General features: G+C 38.0%; 2 protein-coding genes across 2 annotated transcripts in view; both read right to left on the bottom strand.

Moving 5' to 3' along the window:
• ranbp3a (RAN binding protein 3a) overlaps nt 1-26,175 on the bottom strand; it is a 386,526-nt gene that overhangs the window by 247,092 nt on the left and 113,259 nt on the right. The window lies entirely within an intron of this gene.
• Nucleotides 22,094-23,671, bottom strand: gadd45ba (growth arrest and DNA-damage-inducible, beta a). Its single transcript, XM_051912730.1, has 4 exons — nt 23,461-23,671; nt 23,261-23,362; nt 22,939-23,158; nt 22,094-22,842 (listed from the first exon to the last, which is right to left on the bottom strand). The coding sequence occupies exons 1-4, from the start codon at nt 23,502-23,504 to the stop codon at nt 22,729-22,731; spliced, it is 480 nt and encodes a 159-aa protein (XP_051768690.1). The 5' UTR covers nt 23,505-23,671; the 3' UTR covers nt 22,094-22,728.

Here is a 26,175-nt window from a genome sequence, read left to right as displayed (position 1 = left end):
AGTGATTAAGCTTTGAGGATCCTGGTTGCACATCAAGGCTGGGTGTTACCAGCAGACAGTCAGATTGAGTTTGATAAGAAGCTACGAGTCCCCTGTGTACTGCATTCGTCAGACAATTTCATAATTCAGATGATGGAAGGAGCAATTATCTCAACCTAATTCAATGACTGATTTATGAATTGCTATCTTAAGAAGCCAGTTGTTTATAACTTATGTTTGGAAAGAGGTTGTGGCAATGAACAAAGTCTTAAATTTGGATCTACTTTGAGTTGGAGTGTGATAACAGAAGGAGGGAATTTTTGTGAACCGAATTCTCCTGGGGAACTGTAGACTACAAAGAATTAACCATGACCAGATAACTCATTATGCACTTATCACTTAGAGATCATCAGAAAGCTCCCAGTGACTCAGTAGAAGAGAGAGTGATTCTCACAGTGAGAATCAATCATTCTAGAAGATTGTTAATTACTCATTGGAGACCATACTGTCATAAAGGCCACGGTGATGGATTGCAACCAGTTAAATGTGTAGAGGATGCTTTTATCCAAAGCACAATGTTTGCTCAACCAGGGGACAACCAGCAACCTCCTAAGCTTAGACTGCCTTGACTTTTACCACCTCACCAAAATGGATGGATGGATAGATGAAGAAACATGCTGGCATTAGCATGAATTAATTGCAAATTAGCATTATTTCCAACCTATCCACTCTTGCTGAAGATCTTCACAAATAGGAATCCTGAAAAAGTGAAGGAACGTGCATGAAGATGGAATAATCAAAATGAATCAATTCCGTTTCTGGAATTGTTCATCTCTGAAAATCCCAGAGATGAAATCATAAGTGTCAAGTGAGGACTGACTATCTCATAACTCCTTTATGAAATCATAAAACTTGGAAGAAATCTGACTTCAGTTCACTCTGTGGCCGTGTGGTGTGTGAATGATTAAGGTTATTATTTGAACTGTCATTACAATTCTCTTTCTTTCTTGTGTGCAGCTGTTCGCACCGCCATACACCACAGCATACATGAGCAGCACTTCTATTCTTGGAGCGTGATTTGTATATAATATATTATTGCATTGCAGCCAAAAGCATGCGTGTTTCTTTGATGAAAATTGCTCCAATAAAAGCTGATGAATCATTAGTCAGAGCAGAGCTGCTGGTGCTGTTTGTGGGAGGTGATGAATCTCTTGTGATGTGTGATATATTTTCTCTTCTCTGCTGCAGCCAGTTACCATCCAAAATTACTGCACAAATTCCAGACTTTAGCTAGACAAGATCATCTTTACCTTAGGAGTTACTGGAGGACTTCACAACAAATTAATTGTAGTCTGTGATTTATTTGCACAGGCAATCTGTGTTGTTTTATCAGGAAGGAATTAGCCTATGCAAATCAGATAACAGCAAACATTTCCAAAAAAAGGTGCTAGACACAATTTATACAGCACAACTCCTCATCTTCCCTGCAAAAACATGCTTAAATCAATGGTTTTTTTGAGCCTTGCTAGTTTAAACTGGTCTTCCTGGCTTGCCTAGCTGTTTTAGATATGCAGCCGGAAGAAAGTGCTCAAAATCCTAAAACTAGCCAACAGACCAACCTGACCAGGGAGACTAGCTAAGGCCCTGTTTACATCTAGTATTAAGATGTGTTTTGGTCGACCGGATCACAAGTGGACGACGCTAAATACAGGTGTAAACGGGGGCTAAAATGTTTTGAGCTTGTCCACTTTCGACCGCCTCCAGAGGTAGTCGAAAATGCATTCGACCGGATTGCTTTCGTAGTGTGATCGGATGTGTTCGAACAGCGCAAAAGACCGCCTACTTTCCACCTACAGACCTGATGTGGAAACATTTTGGAAAACACTCTAGCCAGATGGGATTTAAACTTTGTTGGCTGGAGACCCAAGACGAAAAACATACCAAGCACAATGTTCTCTCACCATTCCTGATTTCTAACACACACTCACAGCGTTCGGCGTGGTCTCGCGGCTGTCAGAGCAGTAGCGAAAGCTGCTGCTCTCCGTGTGTTTTTCTGCCATCTCCAGTCATGTTCATATGTAAATTGCTTATTTCGTCCATTAGATTGAAAGATCTAAAGACCCTTATCTCGAAGAAATCAGGATAGAAATGGTTGAAAGTGGACAAAAGAGATGGATTAAACGGTTAAACGGGTATGTGCAGGGTGCGAATTACGCCTAATGAAGGCTTGAACCCCCATGAAGGACAAAGAAATTAGTCTACCTGTAATATGAAACCCGTAATATGTTACATCATATTAATGTTACATCATATTTATAGTTATTTTCTTTTACTAGTGTAGTTTGCAGTGTTGAGCATTATAACCAATCACACACGTTTTGGTGAGTTTAGGAATGTAATGTCCAATCAGAAGCGTTGTGATTAGTCACCGTGCAAATGCTGGTGTCATGAGGGTTGCACTCGCATCTGAACTTACGTGAATTCTCTTTTGTCATCACAAACAACAAACAACAAAATGCAGAAAAGATGCAAGTAAGAGATTTATTTTGCAGTAGTTTATATCGGGAGTTTTTGCGAATGTGCAAAACTCACATTAGACTGAAGTCATGGACCGCTTCGGTGTTCTTTGATCGCTTTTTTAAAGTTTTTAATGTCAGTTTGAAAAAACCTGGGTATGTGTCTCCCTCATCTACTTGTTATCGACCAAAACACATCCTAATACCAGTTGTAAACAGGACCTGAGATGATTTTTCAGCATGTAAAAGCTTCATTAAGATGAACTTTTGAGAAATCAATACAGGGCAGCACAGATGCTGATCTGATGTCTGTAGCACAGGAAGTCATGTCTGAAAGTCATTAACAGTCTGTCTTAGTGTTGAGACCATAAGGAAGAAAGATCAGACAGCCATTAGCATTAGTGCTAAACAAGGTCCTTTTTTTACCGGGACAGTCTGAGTCCTGTTTATATCATCTGGAAAGTCTTGCCCCTCAGCCATTTTGGCACACAAGCCAGGGTTTTCCCTCAGTGAGTCACTGCTGACTGATAAACTTTCTCTCTCCCCTCTACCCTGACACTTTTTTCACTTTTCTCTCACCCACTCTCTCAGTAGACCGGGGTGTGCCGAAAAGGAAAAGACAGAGACGCTGTGAGTCGTAGGGCTGAGCTGCAGTCTGGGAGACTGGGAGGAGGCAGACAGACAAACAGACAGAAGAAATTACACATAGGGCGGGGCTTCCCTCTGACTGTCTCAAGCCATGCAAACACATGCAAATATTTTTTGCAAATGGTTTTTTCTTGTGAATGCAACTTTTAGGGCTTATTCGAGACTAATACTGGTTAGTTGAGTCAGAGGTTTAAAAGCTACCTTGACATCCCCCAGATTTCAGTTGTCGTTTTAACATCTGAATATGTTTCACTCTTTATCATCACGCCTGAAACATCCTGCACACTTATACACACCCGTCTGGGTCGACAGACCACGACTTACCTTCTGTAAGTTTTTATATTTGTGAAGTTTGTGTAACAGCCATGGTCACTCAGTGTTCCCAGTGTACTTCACAACTGCCTTAATGACCCTATTGAGCTAGAACGGAATGTTTGTACTTCATTCAGTGGGAATTCTGTGTTTCTGATGAATATCTCCCCCGGCAGAATGATTTGATTATCTATGGGAAGGTTTTCCTTGAATGGTTGATCTGTTATGAAATGTAGTAATGTAATCTGTAAATTGATCTCACAGCAGAATAAACTTTTTAGTTGCACAGTATTTAAAGTGGAATATGTATTTCACACTCACTTTACACACTAAAATGAGCCCTGCTGAAAAAAAAAAAACTAGCGAGCTGACTATCTAGGTAGTATTTTTAGGCATCATAGGCGTGCTCCTGACACAAAAACTGTTCTAAATAGTAGGCAGCGTAATTATACTGCCTTCTAAGATATCTATATTTTGGTCTAAATCTAAGGCAGCATCATGTAACCTTCATGGGAACCGAAGCTTCTAACGGCAGCTGCAGTGACGCAATGACTTTATCAATCAGCGATTGGCTCTTTTACTTAGAAGGCGGGACGTATTTCACCATATTGCGCATTGCAGATTCTCCCATTCATAACTAATAGGAGTGAACCGTCTTTCTATATCTATAGTCTTTGACACTGCGCAGTCTTCACACAGACAAGCGCTCCAATCTACTGCTTAACGCCATTGTAGAAACTCTTTATTCATTCCAGTGAAATCACAAAACAAATTGCACATAAACATGTCCCTCCCTGCTCTTGATGTACGATCACTGATGAACATCTTTGGTTTTACCGTGGGAGGAAAAAAAAAAAAAAAAATTATACGAGGAAGGATTAGTACCAAGAACCTCTGGCACGCTAAGCGAAAAGTCTACCACCATCCCATTAGGGACAAACAATTTTCATATGCGTATCTACGCATTTATTCACTAATGTAAATACTCTCGAGACTAACAATATATTGTACACACACACACACACTCCTGTCCCACCCACTTTTTAAAACAAAGTTGCACCACTGATTCTGAGTCTCCCATATGTGCTTTATGTTAGGAGCACTATTTATGTAGCACCCAGCAAACACGAACGTTCCCCTAACAATCCCATATGGTTCCTGTTTGGTTATTTTTTGAGGGAACCTAATAAGTTCTGGAAACGTTCTCTATTGGTTATTTTTTGCAACCTAATGAGAACGTTCCCAGAACATTCCCTGCAGGTTAATTTGGGGTTTATTTTTGCAACCTAAAGGGAACTTTCCAAGAACATTCCCTGCAGGTTACTTTTGGGTTATATTTTTGTAACCTCTTTCTTTACTGTGTGCCTGATCACGCGCTTCTCCAGCACGCGCTTTCTTCTGTCTTCCACAGAAAGCCGTGCACACGCATCATTTAAAAATGAACGGTCATTTTGTTTTACTGACTGACTATAACATTCGTTTATCGATCTCTTTATTGAATAATTAGTTATAATTATATATATATATATATATATATATATATATATATATTATATATATGAGTGTAAATAGTGTGATTTCAGAGACATTTGATACGCAATTGAAGAAACTTATGTAATGTTATCCCAGTTAAAGTCACATAATTGTTATTCATTTTTAATGTCTTGTAAATAAAATTCATATTTTAAAAAAAACCCATATTGTGTTGAAGTCATTATTTATCATTTAGGAAATGTTAAATCTGGTTGTTGTGGTATATGGGACGCGGGAGTGCTGGATAATAACTGACATACAGCAGGGTAAATGATATAGTAAAAAGAGGTTAGGTGAATGTTCTGGGAACGTTCTGAGAACGTTCTGGGAAGGTTAGGGGAACGTTCTCCAAATCAACAGGGAATGTTCTATTTACGTAAAGAAAACTTTCCTGGCTAACCAACAGAGAACAATAGGATGTATGTTCTGGGAACGTTCCCAGAACATTCTGGGAACCAGAAACTAACATTCCCAGAACATTCTGGGAACAAGAAACTAACATTCCCAGAGCGTTCTGGGAACCAAAAATTGTTAGCTGTGCATGCAGAGCTGCTATGTTTCAAATATCTCATGAGGTTTGGGATGCAGCCTTTAGAAGGTAGATGTCTATGCAGACAGTAGACAACAAAGTAGCTCTGTATTGGAACAGAACTGAAGTGTATAATTAGATCATTTTAAATCACAGCATTACCCTCAGTGTTGCCATGTCTGCGGTTTTCCCACGGAATTGGGCTACTTTAACAGTGTTGCTGCGGGTTGTTTTTCATGTCCGCGGATTGAAGCGACCTCAATATCGTGATATTTAGCCCCTAGAATGCAAATTTTACCAGGGAACCCTGCCAAAAAAACAAAAATTGAGCGTTTTTTTTTTTTTTTTTTGTGAAAACCTGGCAACCCTGATTACCCTGTCCATATGGTTGTGCATATCATAGTCAGGAAAACTAGGCAAAAAATGCCAGGCTATTAGCACGCATAAATGTAATTAATGCAGAACTCTGGCAGGAAGGGAAACAGATTGAAGCAATACTTTCTTTCCATGGTAGTCAACAGCAGTTATTATGTAAAACGTCATTTTTTCTGAAGTGACATGTTGCAGAGGTAAATGTGCTGCAGGCTGTGAGAAAGCTGATGTCTGGTATCTGCTGAGTTTTTGCTGACCTACACAGTTACATCAGTGTGTGTGTGTGTGTGTGTGTGTGCTTGTGTGTGGTCAGCAGCAGGTGTGTTCGCAGAGTGACGCTGTTAAATGACAACAGCTGCATGTCTTCTTTAACATTGGGAGGTACCAGATTCAGTCACACCTGGTTGTCCTGTTTCTAACTAAACAGTTACACCATATCTTGACCTCTTGACCTCCTCATTTTCCTAAACACATCATCACAACTATGGACAGTGTGCAAACTATACAAAGACTTTTAAAGGGTCAAAATGATTTTCTATGGCTATTTTGCCATCTTTTATTTTCAAAGTTTGTCTCACTCTACTCAAGTTTATTTGGCGTTCTTAAATTAAAAAATAAAATGCATAACATGTCAATAGAGTGTATAGATTTAATCATCCTTTGGTAGCTCATTTTAAACGGCCAAGCGAAGTAGTTTTAGATGAAGTGCAGTGTGTGACGTTGCAGGACATGTCAGCTTACCAGAAGTTTTTCACTACACATTTGTGTTATATATGAATCTGTATTAAAGTCATAAATAATGACAGTACTTATGTTGTAGCAGATGTACTGATCCTAACGCAATGCTAATGCAAGTTAAGCGTTTGAAGCATTTGTCTGAGGAAAATGTCAAGTAATGTCATGAATAATTATAAAGGATTGCCTCCTCATAGGTCAAGGCCACACAGTCTCATGAATAATTATGAGACAAAAAATAGCCTCAAAAAATCCCTAAATTTACCATTTATGATGTACAGTTAAACTAAGAAAAATTGTCTTTCATCATATTTATCTGATAATACCTCAAAAATGTGTTTTAGTTTCATGACCCTTTCTAAGTTCTAACTTTCCATCAGTATAGACCTGCTACCGACGTTTAGGACATTTCTCAGTTCTGTTTTCTGTTACAAATGCATTTTAGGTACTTTCGATTTGAAAGACACATCATGCGACACAAGTTTGTTCCCATCTTTGTTTAAACTTGACTTTTTCACTTTCACACAGTTTAATTTTCCTTGAACCCACAGCTGAGCTCAGTTTAAAGAAATCAACACGTCAAATGTCGATTAAGAATGCACAAAAAGTAGTTTTTTCCACTTTTAAATATGAGTTAAACACTGCAAAATAAATAAATACATTTGACAAATCAGTTTAAAATGATACACAGTATTCATGGTTTTCAGTCATGTGACTGGCACAGAGACCGGGCGGGCAAAACATCCATAGAACTGCATTACAGTCCTGTCGATTTTCCATCTCAAAAAAAGAAAAACAAAAATATGTGAATAAAATGCAATTTTTAGCACCAGCTGTAGAATTTCAGTCACTAAAAACAGTGAGCCGTTCTGAAACGCTTAACGTGAAAAACACTTAAAGTGCCTTAATGTACTAAAACAGTGAAATTAAAAGACCAAATCCAGTATACACCTTATTGATGATGAATACTATAGATGATGATGAGCCCAGAATATTAAACGGTTAAGTGTTTTTTTTATAATGCTTTTCTATGGAAAAACACTTAACGAGAAACTGTGTTTCGCTTATATTCTGGGTTCATCTGCTTGCCTGTACATAGTATGCATCATCAATAAGGTGTGTATTTAATTAGGTCTTTCAATATTACTGTCTTACTTTATTAGTACTTTGTACAAACCTGGTAAAAATCACAGCCGAGCAATGGAGGAAAGCTTTGTTTTCTGTTTTCAGCTTTGTTTTCTGTTTCAATGGAAATTACATCAACATACTGAGTAATGATGTGCGTTTCAAGGCACTTCAGTGGGCCTTTAAAGCATCAGTTCACCCAATAATTAAATTTCTGTCATTAATTACTCACCCTCATGTCGTTCCAAACCCGTAAGACATTCGTTCATCTTCAGAACACAAATTAAGATATTTTTGATGAAATCCGAGAGGTTTTTACCATCGTTCAAGGTCCAGAAAAGTAGTAAAGACATCATTAAAATAGTCATCGTGACTACAGTGGTTCAATCTTAATATTATGAAGTGATGAGAATACATTTTGTGCGCAAAAACAAAACAAAAATGACGACTTGTGTCAACTGCGTACGAGAATGACAGGTTACAGAAGAAATTGTTAAATAAAGTCATTATTTTTGTTTTGTTTTTGCGCACAAAAAGTATTCTCGTCGCTTCATAACATTAAGGTCATTCACGTTGACTATTTTAACAATGTCTTTACTACTTTTCTGGACCTCAAATGATGGCATTTACATTGCTTTCTATGGGGGATTAAAAAAAAACCTCTTGGATTTCATCAAAAATATCTTCAATTGTGTTCTGAAGATGAACAGAGACAGTTGTACGCATTGCATCCTGTGCTGTTATGGCCAAAAATATCCCAGTTATACATAATATCAGAAGTGATTGTTTCAGTGTGCAGCTCAGTACTAATTTTAGAAGGCTGTGACATTTGTGTGGGATCAGCGTTTAGGAATAGACACATATTTTTATATGGGTAATGAGGGAGAAGCTGTCTGGTCAGACTCATGCATGTTCCAGCATTGAGATCGGCGCCGTTCCGAGGAGAGTTTAATTGTGTATGGGCCAAATAGGCGTATTAGGGCGACTTGAGTTTAGCTAAAGTCTGTAGACGAACAAAATGATTTAAATATGGAGCTTCTCGCCACATTTCTCCACTGAGAGGAGGGTTGTGTTGTTGTGGTTATTCTACCCGAAGCACCCATTTCCATTTCAAGCCACTGTGTGTATGTGTGAAGTTTATTTAGCTCCAGAAGTGAGGTGATTATTACTCCTATGATGGTCGGGTGGAAGCACTTTCTGTCCAGACGTTTATCCCAGCCTGTGGCATAAGTGAGTCAGCCAGGGATCTTTCTCTGTGTGTGTGTGTGTGTGTAAGTGTCCATAAATAAGCAGATTAACATGTTTCCCAGTCGTAGCCACTGTACGAAATCTGTCTGGAATGTTCTGGCCTTTCTGTTTTGCACATTTTTCCTCACCTTTCAGAGAGCAACTCTCTATTGGGAGCCACTGGAAATGCTAAATATATCCTGAAAAGTGAAGGAGGGATTCTGGTTTCTGGATGCCAGAGTTTCAGGCAGCAGCAGCAGCAATTGTGGGACAATTGAATGAGTCAACTTTCCAGAGCAACTCTTCCGTACCCCCCATACAAAACCATGCACACACACTGCCCCTCCCATCTTCTTTTTGTTGGTCAGAAAATAGGGATAACAAGAGGGTGTGTGTCCATGGCAATGGGGTCGTTTCTATTTTTAGTGTCGGTAAGTCGCATTGAGTCAGCCCTGTGCTTGAGGTCGGGGGCTCAATCTCTTTGATCGTAATTATAACTCACAAACTCTGGACACATAGCTACCAATTCAAAAGCAAAATATAAAATTTCTTTGGGGCAATTTTATCATCATGGCATTTTTAAGCCTATCCTGCATTTTGTGTTGCACCACTTTGCATTTAACTACAAGTTAAGAAAATATACAGAGCGCATGGATCTAACTATTCAGGTTTTGTTAGGTAGAATGACACAAACTTACAAGATTTTGTGCCTTTGATGTGGTGTAAGAAAGTTGGCTTGTTTTGTGTTTGTAGTAATGCACTTTCCATGGAAGTCTATAAGGCATTGCAGCAGGATACAAGTTAGTGCATTCAAAAAGTATAACCACAAAACTTAACCGTTATACATGTTAGCTTGAGACTAGTGTCATAAAATCACTTACTAATCTACTTTGTTCACAGTGTTCATTTCCTGTCATGACCATGTAAAGTTAGTAAACTTACGATATGTTCAAGCAACATACAGTTTATGTAGAGGCAATGAATTCATTACGATTATAGCACATAACAGTAGTTCAGTGGCTATAAGAATGATTTAGTCACCTCCTCAGGTGACATAATATTTTTGTATAACAGAAACAATGGTAATATTTTACAATAAGGTTCAATTTTTTAACATTAGTTAATACATTAGGTACCATGAACAATGAACAACAAGCATTGTCAAAGTAGGTTAATGTTAATTTTTACATATACTATTTAACAAATGTAATTCATGTTGGTTCGTAAGACATTAAATAATGTTTATTTTATATTTGTTATTTTAAAGGGGACCTATAATGCCTCTTTTACAAGATCTAATATAAGTCTCTGGTGTCCCCAGAATGTATCTGTGAAGTTTCAGCTCAAAATACCCCACAGATCATTTATTATAGCTTGTCAAATTTGCCCCTATTTGGGTGTGAGCAAAAACACGCCATTTTTGTGTGTGTCCCTTTAAATGCAAATGAGCTGCTGCTCCCGCCCCCTTTCAAGAAGAGGGCGGGGCTTTAACAGCTCACGCTTCGGTCGCTCAACAACAACAAAGCTGGAGAATCTCACGCAGCCAAAATGAGGATTGTCAGTAACGGTGTTCAGCCTTACATTGTTCAAACCGGAGTCGACACTGATGGAGAGACTCAGGAAGAAGTTACAACTTTTAGACATTTCTGAACGGTTAGTGGATAAATTTATGTAGTTGCTGTGGAGTTGATTCAACTCATCCACTAGCATGTGCAAATCCAGCGTTGAATTGACCCTCATTTGTGAAGACCTCGCCCCCTTTGTTGTGTGTTCTCGGGGCGGGGTTTATGTAAATTTTGGGGCTTGTGATGTCATTAACCCGGGAGGAAGCTCGTTGTAGTCCTTAAAAAGTGATTTCTGTAAAAGAAAATATCTCCCTTTGCATTGAACTTTGAGCGTCGTAACTTTGCAGATGTTGTTTGTGCTCAAACAGCAACATTACACACTAACTAAAGTTAAAAAAGTGAAATCATAATCAAGGACCCCTTTAAATTGCCATGTTAAAAATGCATTAGAATATGTTAGCATTAACCAAGATTAGTAGTTTTGATTAAACATATTGTTCATTGTTATTTCATGTAAGCTTTTGCATTAACTAATCTTAATGTATCTGAAAAGTGTTGCAGAATTGATCATTCTTCTGGAACGACTTGCCCCATAATCTTCCGTTTTGCAATAAATAAAGCAAGAAGTTAAAGAAGTAACTAAACATTTATTCAACTTCTTGTGGGTAAAATTAATCGAATATCTTTTTTCTTCCATTTTCCATTCAGTGAAGTTCAATCTCTTATGTAGTCAAGATTACTCCACTGGGAATGCCACTGTGATATTAATAAGAACGGCTAACTGAAACTGTCTCTGTATCCTCCCTTCACCCATTTCTGCAGTTTAACTTCAGTCACCACACCCTGTAACTCCCACTCTCTCTCTCACCCCATCCCACAACCCACCCAACCCCTCCAACCACCTATCCACTGTGACTGGTGCTCGGGATTGGTGAAGTACAAATGGGTTGCACTTAAAGATTCCTTTCAACTCTGCGGGTCAGTCAGACCTGTTGGCGTGAGCACAAATCTCACTCTGGAACGTCCACATGAAGGCCTTGTGTCATTAAAGGCTTCCTGCCGCTTTTGCACGTACCTTTCAATTAACTGCCACCTCAAACAAAGACACAAGCACATGAGGCCAAACAATGGCTCCTCTTGTGTTAGTGAAGCCTGAGGTGAAATTCCACTGTTGGTTACTTTGAGTTAACTCAGAAGGACCTCAGCAGACTACAGAACACAGAGGACACTTTAAGTGCACAACGTTTGTGTCGTTTATTCGAAAGGCATGCTGTGCTTGCAAAGACTTCAAAAGGAAAAAAGTCATGCGTGAAATGCATGTATGTCCATCACTTGGAAATACATAAAGTTCAAAATATAGCAATATTGCAACCTCATACTAAAGGAAATATATGCATGGGGTGCATGAAAAATAGAATGCAGACTTTTTGCAAAAGATAATGAGTATACTATGTGTGTTAGTTGCCTTTCTAAGCACATGCAAAGCCAATCTCTTTAAAGTGCAAACTATAGTAATATTGCAACCCCATACTGATCTAAGTGCATGCTTAAAGGGTTAGTTCACCCAAAAATGAAAATTATGTCATTTATTACTCACCCTTATGTCGTTCCACACCCGTAAGACCTTCGATCATCTTCAGAACACAAATTGAGATATTTTTGATGAAATCTGATGGCTCAGTGAGGCCTGCATTGACAGCAAGATAATTAACACTTTCAATACCCAGAAAGGTACTAAAACATATTTAAAACAATAAATGTGGCTACAGCTCATGTGACTACAGTGGTTCAACCTTAATGTTATGAAGCGACGAGAATATTTTTTGTGCACCAACACAATAACAACTTTATTCAACAATATCTACTGATGGACGATTTAAAACACTGCTTCATGAAGCTTCGAAGCTTTACAAATCTTTTGTTTCGAATCAGTGGTTCAGAGCGTGATTTCAGTAAATGAGTCTTCGTTACATCATAGGTGTTTCGAAATTTCAATGGTTCACCAATGGGGGCGTGACTTTGTCAGTTTGATACATGCTCTGAACCACTGATTCAAAACAAAAGATTCGTTAAGCTTCGAAGCTTCATGAAGCAGTGTTTTGAAATCGGCCATCACTAGATATTGTTGAATAAAGTCGTTATTTTGTTTTTTTGCCGCACAAAAAGTATTCTCATCGCTTTATAATATTAAGGTTGAACCACTGTAGTCACATAAACTGTTTTAAATATGTCTTTAGTAGCTTTTTGGACATTGAAAGTGTTAATTATCTTGCTGTCAATGCAGGCCTCACTGAGCCATCGGATTTTATCAAAAATATCTTAATTTGTGTTCTGAAGATGAACGAAGGTCTTACGGGTGTGGAACGACATGAGGGTGAGTAATTAATGACAGAATTTTCATTTTTTGGGTGAACTAACCCTTTAAATGTTGGTTGTTTTTGACAGCGTGGACAAAGTCCATCGCTTACAAAATCTCAAAAACCCCAATTATAGCAATGCTGGAACACTTTACTGAAAGAAATGCATGCATGCAATGCATTCAAAACAGCATTATTGCAAGGTGTGAAGAGAATAGTGCACGTGTTGTTGTCTGTTAGCATGGAAAAGCTCATGACTTGGAAATACATAAGCAAATAAAAGCTCAAACTACTGTATAGCAATACTGCAAACCCTTTTTAAATGAAACACATGCATGCAATGCATGAAAACATAACTGTATAAATGCAAGTTTATTTGATGTTGTCTTTGTCTCAGCACTGATAAAGCTCATCAGTTGGAAAGCTAACTATAGCAATGCTGCAGCCCCTTTCTAAATGAAATGCATGTATGCACTGTTTGATAAATGAACAGCATGCAGGATTATTAGGTGGCATGAAGAGTGTATTGTGTTAGTTTTCTTTGTCAGCATTAATAAAACCTATCACTTGGAAATACTTAAAAGCTCAAATTATAGCAAACACTGCACCTCATACTGAATATTTAAGACTGAGTTAAGTGTGAAGTCATAAAAGCCATTTAAATTACCAGTAGAAAACGCTGCCATGTTGTGCTTGTTAAGGCTTTGAATAAAATCTCCACCAGGAGCGAGCATTTGCCCTTGATCTCCCCACTGTAAACGACTTTAAACAGAACAAATTAATTTTTTCTTGGGTAGAACTTGCCCATAACACTAAATGAGACCACCCATGATCCAAAGTTCATTTAACTGTTACCATGATAACGCTCTCTGATTCACACTCGCATGCATGATTATGCCAGACTTTACGCTTACGACGTCTTGTCTGAATCAGCGCATGCAGTTCTGGCCCAGATCCGATTTTATTTCTTATCTTATAAATGTCTCGGCTGGATGTGATTTCACTCTCTGAAAGTGATCTGAAAAATCACATTTTAAACTATACATCTTACGCAACCTGATGCATCACTGGTGTCTTCACTGCAGATGGTCTGACACTTCAAACGACAGTAAAGGCTGAATCTATTGAGCTCTGGAGGAGGTCATGACTCATAAGAAGAATGGGCAGTGCTCGTAGTCAGACGTCTGCCGATGCTTCTGGATCGAAGACCAAATTAGCAGCAGCTCTCTCAAAGCTAAGACATCAGGTGTACAATAACGGGCTTTACAGCGCTCTCATCAGCGTCAGTGCAAAAGAACAAAGATTATAGCTGGCCAGATTCAGCCGGGAACATTCACACGACAGACGATAGAAACAGAGAGCAAAATTAGAACTCTGTTTTAAAATATGTTTTTAAAATAAATTTTTTAAAGCAGAAAGTTCCGGTCCTGGATGTGAAGTGCCTTTTCACATTTTTGGCTATCTTAGAAGTGGAAGTTGTCATAGTTGGGCACTTCGATCACTATAGAGGTAGAGAGGAGTTATGAGGTTTGACCGACGGATTACAAATGCACAGAATATTACGCAAACCTGCAAGGATTAAAAACATTAAATAATACAAATATACTTTATGTATTTAATCTCACTTTATTAACCAATGTCTTTGCTGCTGACCTTCGATGATCCAATTCAACCACACTAATAAGAAAAAATGACTTTAGATAAAAAGTTTCAAGTAAGAGTGTTTCTTCTTCTTTCGGTGTTTTATGGTGGTTGGCAAACAAACGATAGGTGCATTCCCGCCACCTACTGGGCTGGAGTGTGGACCATTGATGGAATAGGAAGAACTATATAATTAATAAATAATATTTATATATATATAAAAAAATCCTAAATCCTATTAAACAGGTCTACCTTTCTTAAGTATGTTGTTAATGTAATATAATGCAATCCATTATTCCGCAGAGTTTTAAGTGTAAGATTTCCTATCCCCATTTCTTTTAATTCCTCCAACAGAAATGCCCTTTCATTTTCATAAGCAGTGCAATATATTAATACATGCTCTACAGTTTCTGCTAATCCACATAATCTACAATTCCCAGACTCATATAGGCTGCGTCCGAAAACTGGAAAATGCTGCCTTCGGAGGACACGTTTCAAGGTAGGAAGGCATCAAGGCACGTCCGAATCCAATGTTAGCTTCGCTTCCTGTTTCCTGAGATACCTTCATCTGATCGATTTCTGAAGGCAGCATAGATGTATCCTTCACTGCCTTTGATATCCTGTGCGTCCATTCTGTGACTTGAACTAGAAAATTAAAGATGGCGTCCGAAAGCTGCATTTGCTGGTCAGTTTGTGTGTAAATGTATGTTTTTGAGTAACATTTTCCACCTTTGATGTCATTTCTAGCGAGAAATTACTACTGTAGTAATTAAATATTTGTTTAGTTCTCACCAAAGCTCGCGCTATTTTGCGGTAGATCATTAAACTATTACGCTGCCTCAGAAGTCTGTCCGAAATCAGTTTCGTGAGGTGCCCTCGTGCGCAAACGCTGCCTGGAAAGTCATTGCCTGATAGGTCAGCTTCCTAGGTTTTTGGACGCAGCCGTAGTGTTGAACTTTCTTCTCTTGCGTCCTTTTCTTCTGCGATCCAGAATGGCAGCACAGCTGAAAAGTTTGTTTGAGCTGCGCCCTCTGCTGTACAGGCGTGGATTCGCATTTCATTCAACCTGAGGCGTATTACGTTTGCCTTTACATTTGCCAACAATATAACTTTTTTATGTAAAAAACAAACAAGCAAGGCCAGTCGCAGCTGAGTAACGCAAAAGTAACGAGATGCACCGATATATCGGCCAATTATCGGTATCGGCCGATAAAAGCAAATTTTCACATTCGGATATCGGACGATAGTTTAAAAATAGCTGAATGTCAGGGCCGATATATCCTGTCAATCAAAAGAGGGCTTTATGTAAAGAAAATGCTAAGAAACCAGTTTGATGTTCAATATTAATAGTAATTATATGAATTAATACCATTCAGAAAGTTAAGAAATATTAATTTAATCTTCAGAATTTAGTTAATGTGTGTTAATATTAATTTGAGTAATGTGTTTGTTTATAACTGATACCAGTTACTCTGATACAAGTTGATGAAATGGAGAGAATAAAGTTTTTATTTGCATTTCTTTCAAAATATAATCATTAAAAATATAATCATTAATTTAAAAGAAGACAAACTATCGGTATCGTTATCAGTTTCGGCAGATATCACTCAGAAATTTAGCATAGTGCATCTCTAATAAAAAGTAACTAAGTAATGCAATAAGTTACTTTTTTAGGGAGTGACGCAAAATTGTAACTCAGTACTTTTAAAAGTAACTTTCCCCAACACTGAATAACTGAAAACTCATCATCACAGTCTGTGAAACTGGTTTAAAAAACTATTATATGCATTATTTTTTTTAAAAATTAAACAATGGTTTAGATTAACATGCTCATGTGTATTCAAGATAAAAGGAAAATGCTTTTACTCTTTAGTGATTAAACCAAAACTGTTCTTGAAAATGGTTTAAAAGTTTTTGTAAACCAAATTAAATACTGCGACTGCTTTTTTAAGAACTTGGCTAGATTTTTAAAAGATTTTTCTTTCTGCTCATATTGGACACCCTTCATTGTCGTTGACCCTAATGCATAGAGGTCATTAAAATAGGTGTGGTTTTATTTAATGAAAGGCCAGTTTCATGGAGAATCACTGACATATGTGTTCATATGGTGAGCGGGGGGTGTACGGGTGTGGATGGACCGGTTGGTTACAGTTCGAGGTAAATGGGGTGGTAGGGGGCTTAAAACAAGTCTATAATTATGGCTAAGATGCAAGGCAACTGTGTGTCCCGACCACTCCTGCAACCGGCCAGCACTGCACACAGTTTGAAAAAGAGAGGCTCTGTTTCGCTCTCAATCAAGGCAAAAAATGTTGCGGGCCAATTCAAGAGAACCACAGGAGGGGCAAGAGAATCTGTCTTGGGTTTTTATGTCCATGACTGAATCAAGAAGCCCCTTATTTTATCTACAAGGCCACCACTCCCTGAGATATAAATATAGCCCTGTTGTGCTAAAAATACTCCGGCAGGCCTTTCTATTAATAGCCTTGCCGTCTGAACTAAATACTGTCAGCAACTTTAAATCAGCGAGGGCTTTGCCAAGGAGAAGAAAAGGCTGGCTGTTTCTGTTACCGGCCCCCCTTCCTCTCTCGCACTTTTTCTGGCTTGACGTCAGCACTCCCCAGTCCTTTTGACTCCAGTCACCAGTCTCGTTCAGGCAAATTTAGTCTTTTAAGCCACTTATGGGTGCTGCCATTGTGCTGCAGTGTGACGCCTCTAGGGCTAAGCACGCGTGCACGCTTTTTCCAGCAGTCTGGAGAGGAACACACAGCTAGCTATTGTCTGGTCAGCTGCGCTGCGAGTGTGCCGTACAATAGCACGTATTCTTAGAGCTCACCCACTCTCTGTTTCCACCGTGACTGCAACAAGTGACAGACCAGACCTTAAATTCACCGCTTAGCCAGCTGATTTCTGCAGCAGTCATGTTCACTCCTCGTGAGCTGCCCCAGGCCTAGAGAAACTCAGGATGGTTTTCATGGAAGCAGTGCCAGATTACTGTTCAGAGACGCTGTGTAACATTTAATGATGGGTCAATGGCGAGACAGTGTTACTTCAGTGTCACTGATATAATATATTTTGTGTTATTATTTTGAAATAGATTATATTTCACTTTAATTTTAAAGTTTAAAGACATTAAGGTGGAATAACTGTTCTGAATTTTAAATGAAGAGGAATACAATGTTTATTGAGATGCTACATTTTTTGGGGGGAAGGGTGGAGACTTACTAAGTATATTCATATTGGGATCGGTAAGATTTTTAATGATTTTAAAAGAAGTTTCGTCTGCTTGCCAAGGCTGCATTTATTTAATTAAAAATACAGTAAAAACAGTAAAAATGTAAAATATTATTAGAATTTAAAATAACTGTTTTCTATTTGAAAATGTAATTTATTTCTGTGATGCAAAGCATCATTACTCCAGTCTTCAGTGTCACATGATCCTTCAGAAATCATTCTAATATGATGATTTGTTGCTCAGGAAATATTTATTGTGTACAATATTTTTTTTTTCAGGATTCTTTGATGAATAGGAAGTTCAAAAGAACAGCATTTATTTGAAATATAATCTTTTGTAACATTATAAATGTCTTTAGTGTCACTTTTGATCAATTTAATGCATCCTTGCTGAATAAAAGTATTAATTTATTTAATTTCTTTAAAAAAAAAAAAAAAAAAAAAAATTCTTACTGTTCAAACTTTTGAACGGTAGTGTATAATGTTACAAAAACTTTGTATTTCAGATAAATGCTGTTCATTTGAACTTTCTATTCACCAAATAATTAATAATAATAATAAATGTTTCTTGAGCAGCAAATAATCATATTAGAATGATTTCTGAAGGATCATGTGACGCTGAAGAATGGAGTAATGATGCTGAAAATTCAGCTTTGCATCACAGGAATAAATTATATTTTACTATATATTCACATAGAAAACAGTTATTTTAAATTGTAATAATATTTCAAAATATTACTGTTTTTACTGTATTTTTAATTAAATAAATGCAGCCTTGGTGAGCAGACGAAACTTCTTTTAAAAACATTAAAAATCTTACCGATCCCAAACTTTTGAACAGTAGTGTATATTTAATAATATAACATTTTATTTTACATTACTTTAAAAATATGTTGTAAAGCACTTAAAATATATTTATTTATTTATGTTTTTATTTTATTTATATATATATAAAAAATTATATATATATAACATGAACCAACCTGACTGCATTATTTGCCAACAGGACGGATCCATTCAGAATTACTAAACACAGCAACATACACATGACAAATCAAAACATTATCCTGAATGTGTGCACTGTAAAAAAATTTTTTCGTGATTTGTTATCACAACATTTTTTCTTTTGTCAAATCAACTTCCGTAATTTATGTGGTTCATATAACATAATATCTTGAGTTTCTCTTGATTAAACCAATCACCTTCATTATATTAACTCAAATTTTTAATTTCAGTGAACTCAAAATTTTAAGGCAACCAGGTAACTTTTTTTAAGTTAAACCAACAATTCTTTTTTACAGTGTGTAGAAACAATGTGAAAGTACAGAGAGTGAGAATGCACATACACGGTTTTTTTGCGCATCAATACAAAGGACTCACGCGTGTTTGCTGTACGTCACCGCAATAGTCCAGTTACCTTAATTTCAATCCTTATCTATCAAAACTTTGCTAGCGAGACGCTGGTTTGCTTTATCCAGCCGAGAAACGTAGTTTGCGCATCATCTGGCCGTACAGCGGTGAGATGTTTCAATAGGGTCTGGCTGCAGACTTGCACTGTCAGTCACCTGCACTTTCTCTGCCAATCGCCGCCTGCATTTTCCACTGCCGGCGACTCCACCCGCACTGCAGCACGTGTCCGAAGATGATCTTAAAATGATCTGATTGCAAACATAGAAATTAAATCAGTTTAAAGGGTTAGTTAAAGGGTTAATCATGACATATACCCTTATTTGCCATTGATCTTAATACAGAAATGCGCTTGCTCCTTGTACGCTGCAGAGCCATAGAGCCCCCCTCTCTAAAAAGACTGTCAACATCTGCTGTAACCTATAGTTGGTAGCTTTAATTAAGCATGAGCAATGCGTTTATAGTGGTGAGATAAAATGCTGATTAAAGACTCTTACAGTGCAATGAAAATGTGAGCATTCACAAGCTATGGTTTTATTGTCTGTTTCATTTGGTCTGCTCTGCAGGATGGGCCGTAAACTTGGCCAGAGTCACGTCTTGCCTGCTCATTTGGGTGGGAGTGGAAAGAAGCGCTACTGCCAGCCTGAATGTACCTGACGACCTCAGAGACGAGAGTCAAATAGAAACAGACTGGGTGGCACAGAGTCATTACAGCGCGCACACAGATCAAGGCTTTATGAGAAGGGAAAATTTCAGCAGGGGCTCTGACTATGAGTGCTTTAAAAAACTGAAAACTGGTCTCCCTTTCTTTTCTTTTTTTTGAGTCAGTTTGTGTAGGTGTAAGTCTATTCCTGTATATACTTCTGCCTTGGTCATGCTTTTTATTAAAAGGAGTTTAGAAATGAGATTTGAGCGATACAATACCAGATGCATTTCTGTGAATTTTAAGGTCATTGCAATTTGCGTAGTTTTTATTCATTGTTTATCTTTTTATTTTGTACATTAATGTATTCCTGTAATATCTGTAATTTGCACTGCTAACCTATTGAAACATTTTGTTTGACTTTATAGGGCCTGTATGACTGTATAGGTCACAATTCTAATGAGGCAAGATGACACATGATGGGTTTTATGTTATCATTTTAATTAGAATCAAAACAATTTCCCCTGTTTTTGCAATAGGTTATCATGAAATGCTTTATAAAAATTTTAAATTATATCGTGACAACATTCAATGAGCTGCATTTTTTTTTTTTTTGTCAGAAGCTTTTTGTATCCGAGTGTCTATACAAAACCCGATATTCAAAAATAAACCTTGCTAAGTAGCTCACTGGAGTGCAACGACAATGAACTAAGTTTATTATCATCCACGTTTTGGGACCGATAGAGCAATGTCATCAGCATTGAAATGACTGTTTTCACTTATTCCCTCTTCCCTGTGATCACGATAAGATTAAAAAAAAAAAAACACCCTGATTCATTCTCGCACCTTGTGGGAAACAGCTAATGCTCTCACGCTGCACTTCTATGGAAACAGAGCCACTATTTCCGCATTCCTCACATACCAGCGGCACAAACGCTGGGCACGACTCACCCGGTGAGCAGCTTGAAGATGCCCTATCCAAACAAACATGAATATGGTGATGCTTTAAACGCTGATAATTTGGTTAGAATTGTTATATTTCGCGCTAGTGTTTGATAGACTCAACATGCTTGGCGTTTTTAGATTTGCCCTTAAATGGTCAATGACGTTTCCGGGGTTCCAATGCGTAATCAGAGACGGCCTACGTCAGACGCACAATCGCTCAGGGAATGCCCGAAAAAAAAAACACTTAATGCCTTTTATCTCAAAGGAGACTAATTTTGGAAACTCTAATTCCTCATTTCTATTATTATCCCCTGCCTGATCTTTAATATCAAGTTCATTTTAACAGTGACTGTACAATGCTAGCGCATTTGTTGTTAGTTAGCATTTATGAGTGCACAAAAAGGATAACACAACAACGTGTTTGTGATTCTGAGCAAAATCTCCATAATTAATCATATAGACATCATATGAACAGCAGGATGTTGATGTTTCTCTCATAGGATGCACTGTTTGTTTACCAGCAGGTGTTAGCATGTATGTTCTTCATCTCAGAGTTCAAAACACTGACCTGAACAACAACTGGATGGAGTTGGAAAAACAAAGCTCACAAAGAAGTGTGCCACAGAAAGGTGGCGGTAGCATAATGCTTTGCCCTAGTAACCCAGACCTTTTAGATTTAAGCCGTGAAAAAGATGAAGCATGAACTAGCATCACCATTGTGCCCTTGAGGAAGACATGATCCCAAGTGGGATTGCTGTACAGTCACAAAATGTCTGCTACACAGCTATTATAGAAATAATAAGAGATGTGTAACCAGACACCTGTGATAGAACCTCTGCTAAATGACTTACTGTCAGATCATTTTCTGGAGGTTATCTAAGCCCTCTACAGTCTCTTTATGGAGGAGTAGAGCTTGCCAAAGCTGACGGAACTCCACATAAATGTCTTGGTTCCTGTCAGTGCAGTGTTGTAATTAACTGCGTGCCAGTAAGGATATGACGCCGATTCCAGGACAAGAGGATACAAAGACTATCCTTTGGCAAACTGTGATTTGCTTGCACGTCACTTAGGGCTCGTTCCTTACCATTTCCACTGAATGTATTCACACCTCACTGGGATAATTCCCACCCAGTCCTTGCTGTACAGTGCAGACTAAATTTGGCAAGAACACTGGGATTTGCAAGGAAATTGTTATTTTAAACTTTGACCAAGGTAAGTGAAACTGCGAGGCTTAATGTTGTTTTGAAACTTTAGTGTCACCAATAAGGAACATTATGGAATTGTCTACCACCCCTAAATCCCCCAAAGCAAAACATCAGACAGAAGAGTACAATTCTCAAACAATAATTTATTGAAACAATATTGCATTTGACAAGAGAAGCAATGCATATATTACTCTGTTTAAATTACTGGAAATAACTTAGCCTAGGATCAATTCATAGTATGTATGTAACTCAGCAGAATTCATTTTGTTCCACAAACACTGTTCTTCTCAGTGCAGAAGCGATTGCAGTCCATTTGTAGCTTAGCAGAAATGCTACTGCAGTTCATAGTTATACACAGATTATTCACTCAACATTTCACAATGTTCGTCCCGCAGTCAGCGACAGTGACGCACACTCTCTTTCCAACCCATTGCACATATGAAGCCGGGGGCGCGCGCGTGCCCACGCCGCCCGCGTGCAAGTTCTCCAGCACAGCTTGCGCCGACAGGCAGTTCATTTTCCCACAACTTGTTCCTCCGCTACCAAAACGACCACTTTTCCCCCCACGGAGGACACGACAAGCTGGAGAGGCAGGGTGGAATGTACCGTGCGCACAGTTCCAAGAGCTCCACTTTCTCTCTCACAGCCCATTCACGTGACGCAGCAGTCAACGGCGGCTGGTGCAGAGCCCCTTTTGCTTTCATTCGCAGAGAATGACTCTTTCATCCTTTCCTTGCAGCAATAGCATCGCGACTCGTTCAACGTTCTTGCAGGGACAGATAAGGAATCCATTGGTTTTTGCAACGGCTCTCTTCACAGTAGTTGCCCACGTCCTTCAGTGCCTGGCATTTGAGTGGTTGGCATTGAGAGTTCTGTGAAAATGCATAAAATGCAACGTAAGTCATATGACATCAAGATGTACTCGAACTACATGTTGCATATGCCAAACGAATTATAAGTCTACTTACAGTGACCAGGATGCAGTGGAAGTCTCTAGGCTCGCTGTTGTCCACGGTGGTTGGCTCGCCGAGCACCTGCGCGAGGCGCCTCAGACCAGACACCCGCAGGATGTTGATGTCGTTGTCGCAGCAGAACGCCTGAAGGAGCGTGAAGTGAATCTGCAGCGCAATATCGTCCTGGTCCTCCTCATCGGTGGCCAGAACGCACAGTACGACACAATCTGGATCACTGTAAATCAAATTAAATTGCAATTAGACTCCTGATTGTGAGGATAAAGCGTTATAGTAACACCAGCCTAGTGCGTAAAGTCAGACATAAGTATATACTTACACATTCATTAGTTTTGCAGACTCATAAACGCCGACTGTAAGACAGTCCTGTCTCTGTGCTGCTACCAGCAGCTCTTCCAATGCTTGGTTCACGGTGTCCATTCTGTAAAAAAATGCGACTATGGTAAGCGACAGTCTATATAGCAAGACAACTATTGCGATTCGCAGTTGATATTCATGCATGCAATAAGAAGAACTTACTTTTTATCAGTGATATTGCATCCAACGACTTCTTCCAGGGTCATTTTGCTTCAAATAATAGTAATCCACAAGTCTCCAGGAGATTAAAATCCAGTCAAAGTATGCTTGTCCAAAGTATAATCCAAATATCTCTTAAGAGTTGCAGGTATTCCTTTGCTCGTTTCGCTGCGCCTGAGAATTTATTTCTGCCGACTTCAAGCGAAACGCGAGCTTATATACCGCTTTCGAGTGGGCGCGGCTTCGCAAAACGCTAATCTTTCTGATTGGTTAGAAATGTTCCACAAGAGGCTTGCGCTCGCTCAACCATTGGTTATGGGGGAAACTCCTGTTTTCACCCCACGTGGGCTGATTCGCGGAATCTCTCCCCAAACATCGAGTACAACAAGCAACTAGTAGCTTTAAATGTGTTTGTACTGAGACCGATGGAATTTCCTTATGGAAATGATGGAGTTTCCCAGTTGCTTTCGATGTGCATGTTGCAGTTATATCTGAAGCCTTTGCATCATGCACAAAAATTAATGAAGCCATAATTCAGTTTTCATTTTTGAATTGCAAGTGCATTTCATATGTAGTCATTGTGTTTCTCAAATCTATAGCATTTTGCCACGTCCTGAAATTGCACGAGCTGGTTGGTGAAACTCCCTTACATGGGCTTATGTGATGACTCGTGATTCCTGACATCCTGAGGAAAGTCAGTGACGAAATAATGCATTATTTGAGTCTATCTTTGCAGAAGCCAGTGCTTTGTTTTGCAAAACACAAACCGTCTGCAGGCTCTAGAAGGTAGTAGAGTTTCTGTCTCCTTGTTACCTGGAACTTTCATCACCCAGGCTGTTCCAGTTCCACCGGCTAATTATAGACGGTACAGTCACAGGATCAGAGCTGTTGATGTTATCATGGGACCTTGTTGTGCTCGAGTTACGAAACGCGACTGCACAAACACTGGGGTCAACATCTTAAGGGGCATTCAATTGTTTGATCGATTTACTTTCACCAATAGAAATGCCTGCAGGGTCAACTCTGTCATCATTTTAGCACATTGCGTGGATGTCCCTGCAGCAACGCTTTCAGATATGGCATTTATGTGCTTCAAATAAATCTCAAATTATCTATCATATCAGTCAGATCAATCAGTAACTCTAATCGATTGAATTGAATCTATTCAATGTTCTAATGCGCCATCTGCTGTTAGATGATCTATAAATTATCACAACATCACTCTTGGAATCTGAAACTAACTGTAATTTTGTATGACATAAATTAGAATTAATAGTAAAATGCTATAATCTATAAAATATGATAAATAGTGCTGATGTGAGGTTCAAGCTAAGCATTTCAGAAATCAGTACTTCAGCAGAACTATCGTCTATCAACGAGCGCCCCCTACTGGTTATGATGGGTCACTGCAAACTAATTGTAAAATGGCTCATAAACGGGTAAGTTCTTGTATTGGGGGAACTTTTCTGTCCTCTAGGGTGATTTTAAAGCATACAATGCTTCAAAACAATCATTATAGTTTTAAAAATAACTTTATTTTTATTAATTGTTTTTTTTTTTTAGATTTGCTAGATTCTGTCAGGCGATCACTCTGTAAAGGCAGTGACAGTGAAATCATAAATGTAACTAAGTGTAACATTTATTTACATTATGATGATGGTAAGATGACCCACCCTCATTTTTTTTCTTCTCCTGACGGCACAAAATCTCATCTCAGCACTTTTGATGAATGGCTACGCTATTAATTTTGTCATTTCATCTGAACAATATTTTTGTGAGATTTATTCAGCCGAAACAGTTTTAATTGATCTAACTTTGTGTCTCTGGAAAATAGTGAAATTGTATTATTTTTGAATATCAAAGTATCTCTTTGTTAATGAGGGATGTTTTTAGATTTGTGGAGTAAAAGTTATACTTTTTATTTTGAAGTAAAAAGATAAAATTAAGATGACCCAGAGTGGCATGTTGTTACTGGTGTTAATATTTCTAAATGTAATAATTATTGTAATTAATAGGGTTTTTATTCAGTATTTCCATGAATTAGATGTACAATTCAGACATCTTCACTTTTATTAAACCCCTTAGTTAGGTGAACTCATTCAATTTGCATTCACAGTGTTGCTATAATGACATTTCTTCAATTAAAATATGAGCAATTAAATAAGTAAATATTCAAATGCCAGTAAATTTACCTTTCAGAATACTGGTATTCTGCTTTGTCAGACATCAGTTCAATTATTATTAACTAAATTGTCAAAATACAGTAGTTTATTTAGCATTTTAAATTAATGACACTTTAAAAATATAATAAGAATTATAGCAAAAGTAATTTATACATTCTGTAAAAGTTTATCCAAGAGGGCTTATTATCCCAGTTAGCAGGCCAGCTCTTTTAATATTTGACATTTTGTGCTATAACAACTAAATTAGCATATGTTTATATTTAATACATTCTGATGCATCGTCTTCCTGCACATGCTAAACTTATATCTAAATATGTTTAAAAGTATCTTCATTCAATTATTATTATTTAGGATTTTTTTTTTTTTTTTTTTAAATAATAAAAAATATCCCTAACTGAAGAATCACCCTTACACATTTAATTAGCTTCTTGGATTTACTCTTTTTGCCTTGCAGGTCAAATCATCTCCTTCTATCGTTCAGTAAACGTGAAAATGTTTTTTTTTTCTGCGGTGTTATTAGTATTTTTCAGCCTAT

This window comes from Ctenopharyngodon idella, chromosome 11 (assembly GCF_019924925.1).
Source record: "Ctenopharyngodon idella isolate HZGC_01 chromosome 11, HZGC01, whole genome shotgun sequence".
Classification (NCBI taxonomy): domain Eukaryota; kingdom Metazoa; phylum Chordata; class Actinopteri; order Cypriniformes; family Xenocyprididae; genus Ctenopharyngodon; species Ctenopharyngodon idella.
Note: the sequence above shows the minus strand (reverse complement) of the source record. Positions and strands in the feature narration are given on the sequence as shown.

Excerpts from the sequence above, each read along its gene's own strand:
- gadd45ba (XM_051912730.1), bottom strand. The coding sequence starts at position 23,504 with ATGACCCTGGAAGAAGTCGTTGGATGCAATATCACTGATAAAAA. Across the intron at positions 23,363-23,460 it reads TGCAATATCACTGATAAAAA|AATGGACACCGTGAACCAAG; the intron begins GTAAGTTCTTCT and ends ATTTTTTTACAG. Across the intron at positions 22,843-22,938 it reads TCCACTGCATCCTGGTCACT|AACTCTCAATGCCAACCACT; the intron begins GTAAGTAGACTT and ends GCATTTTCACAG.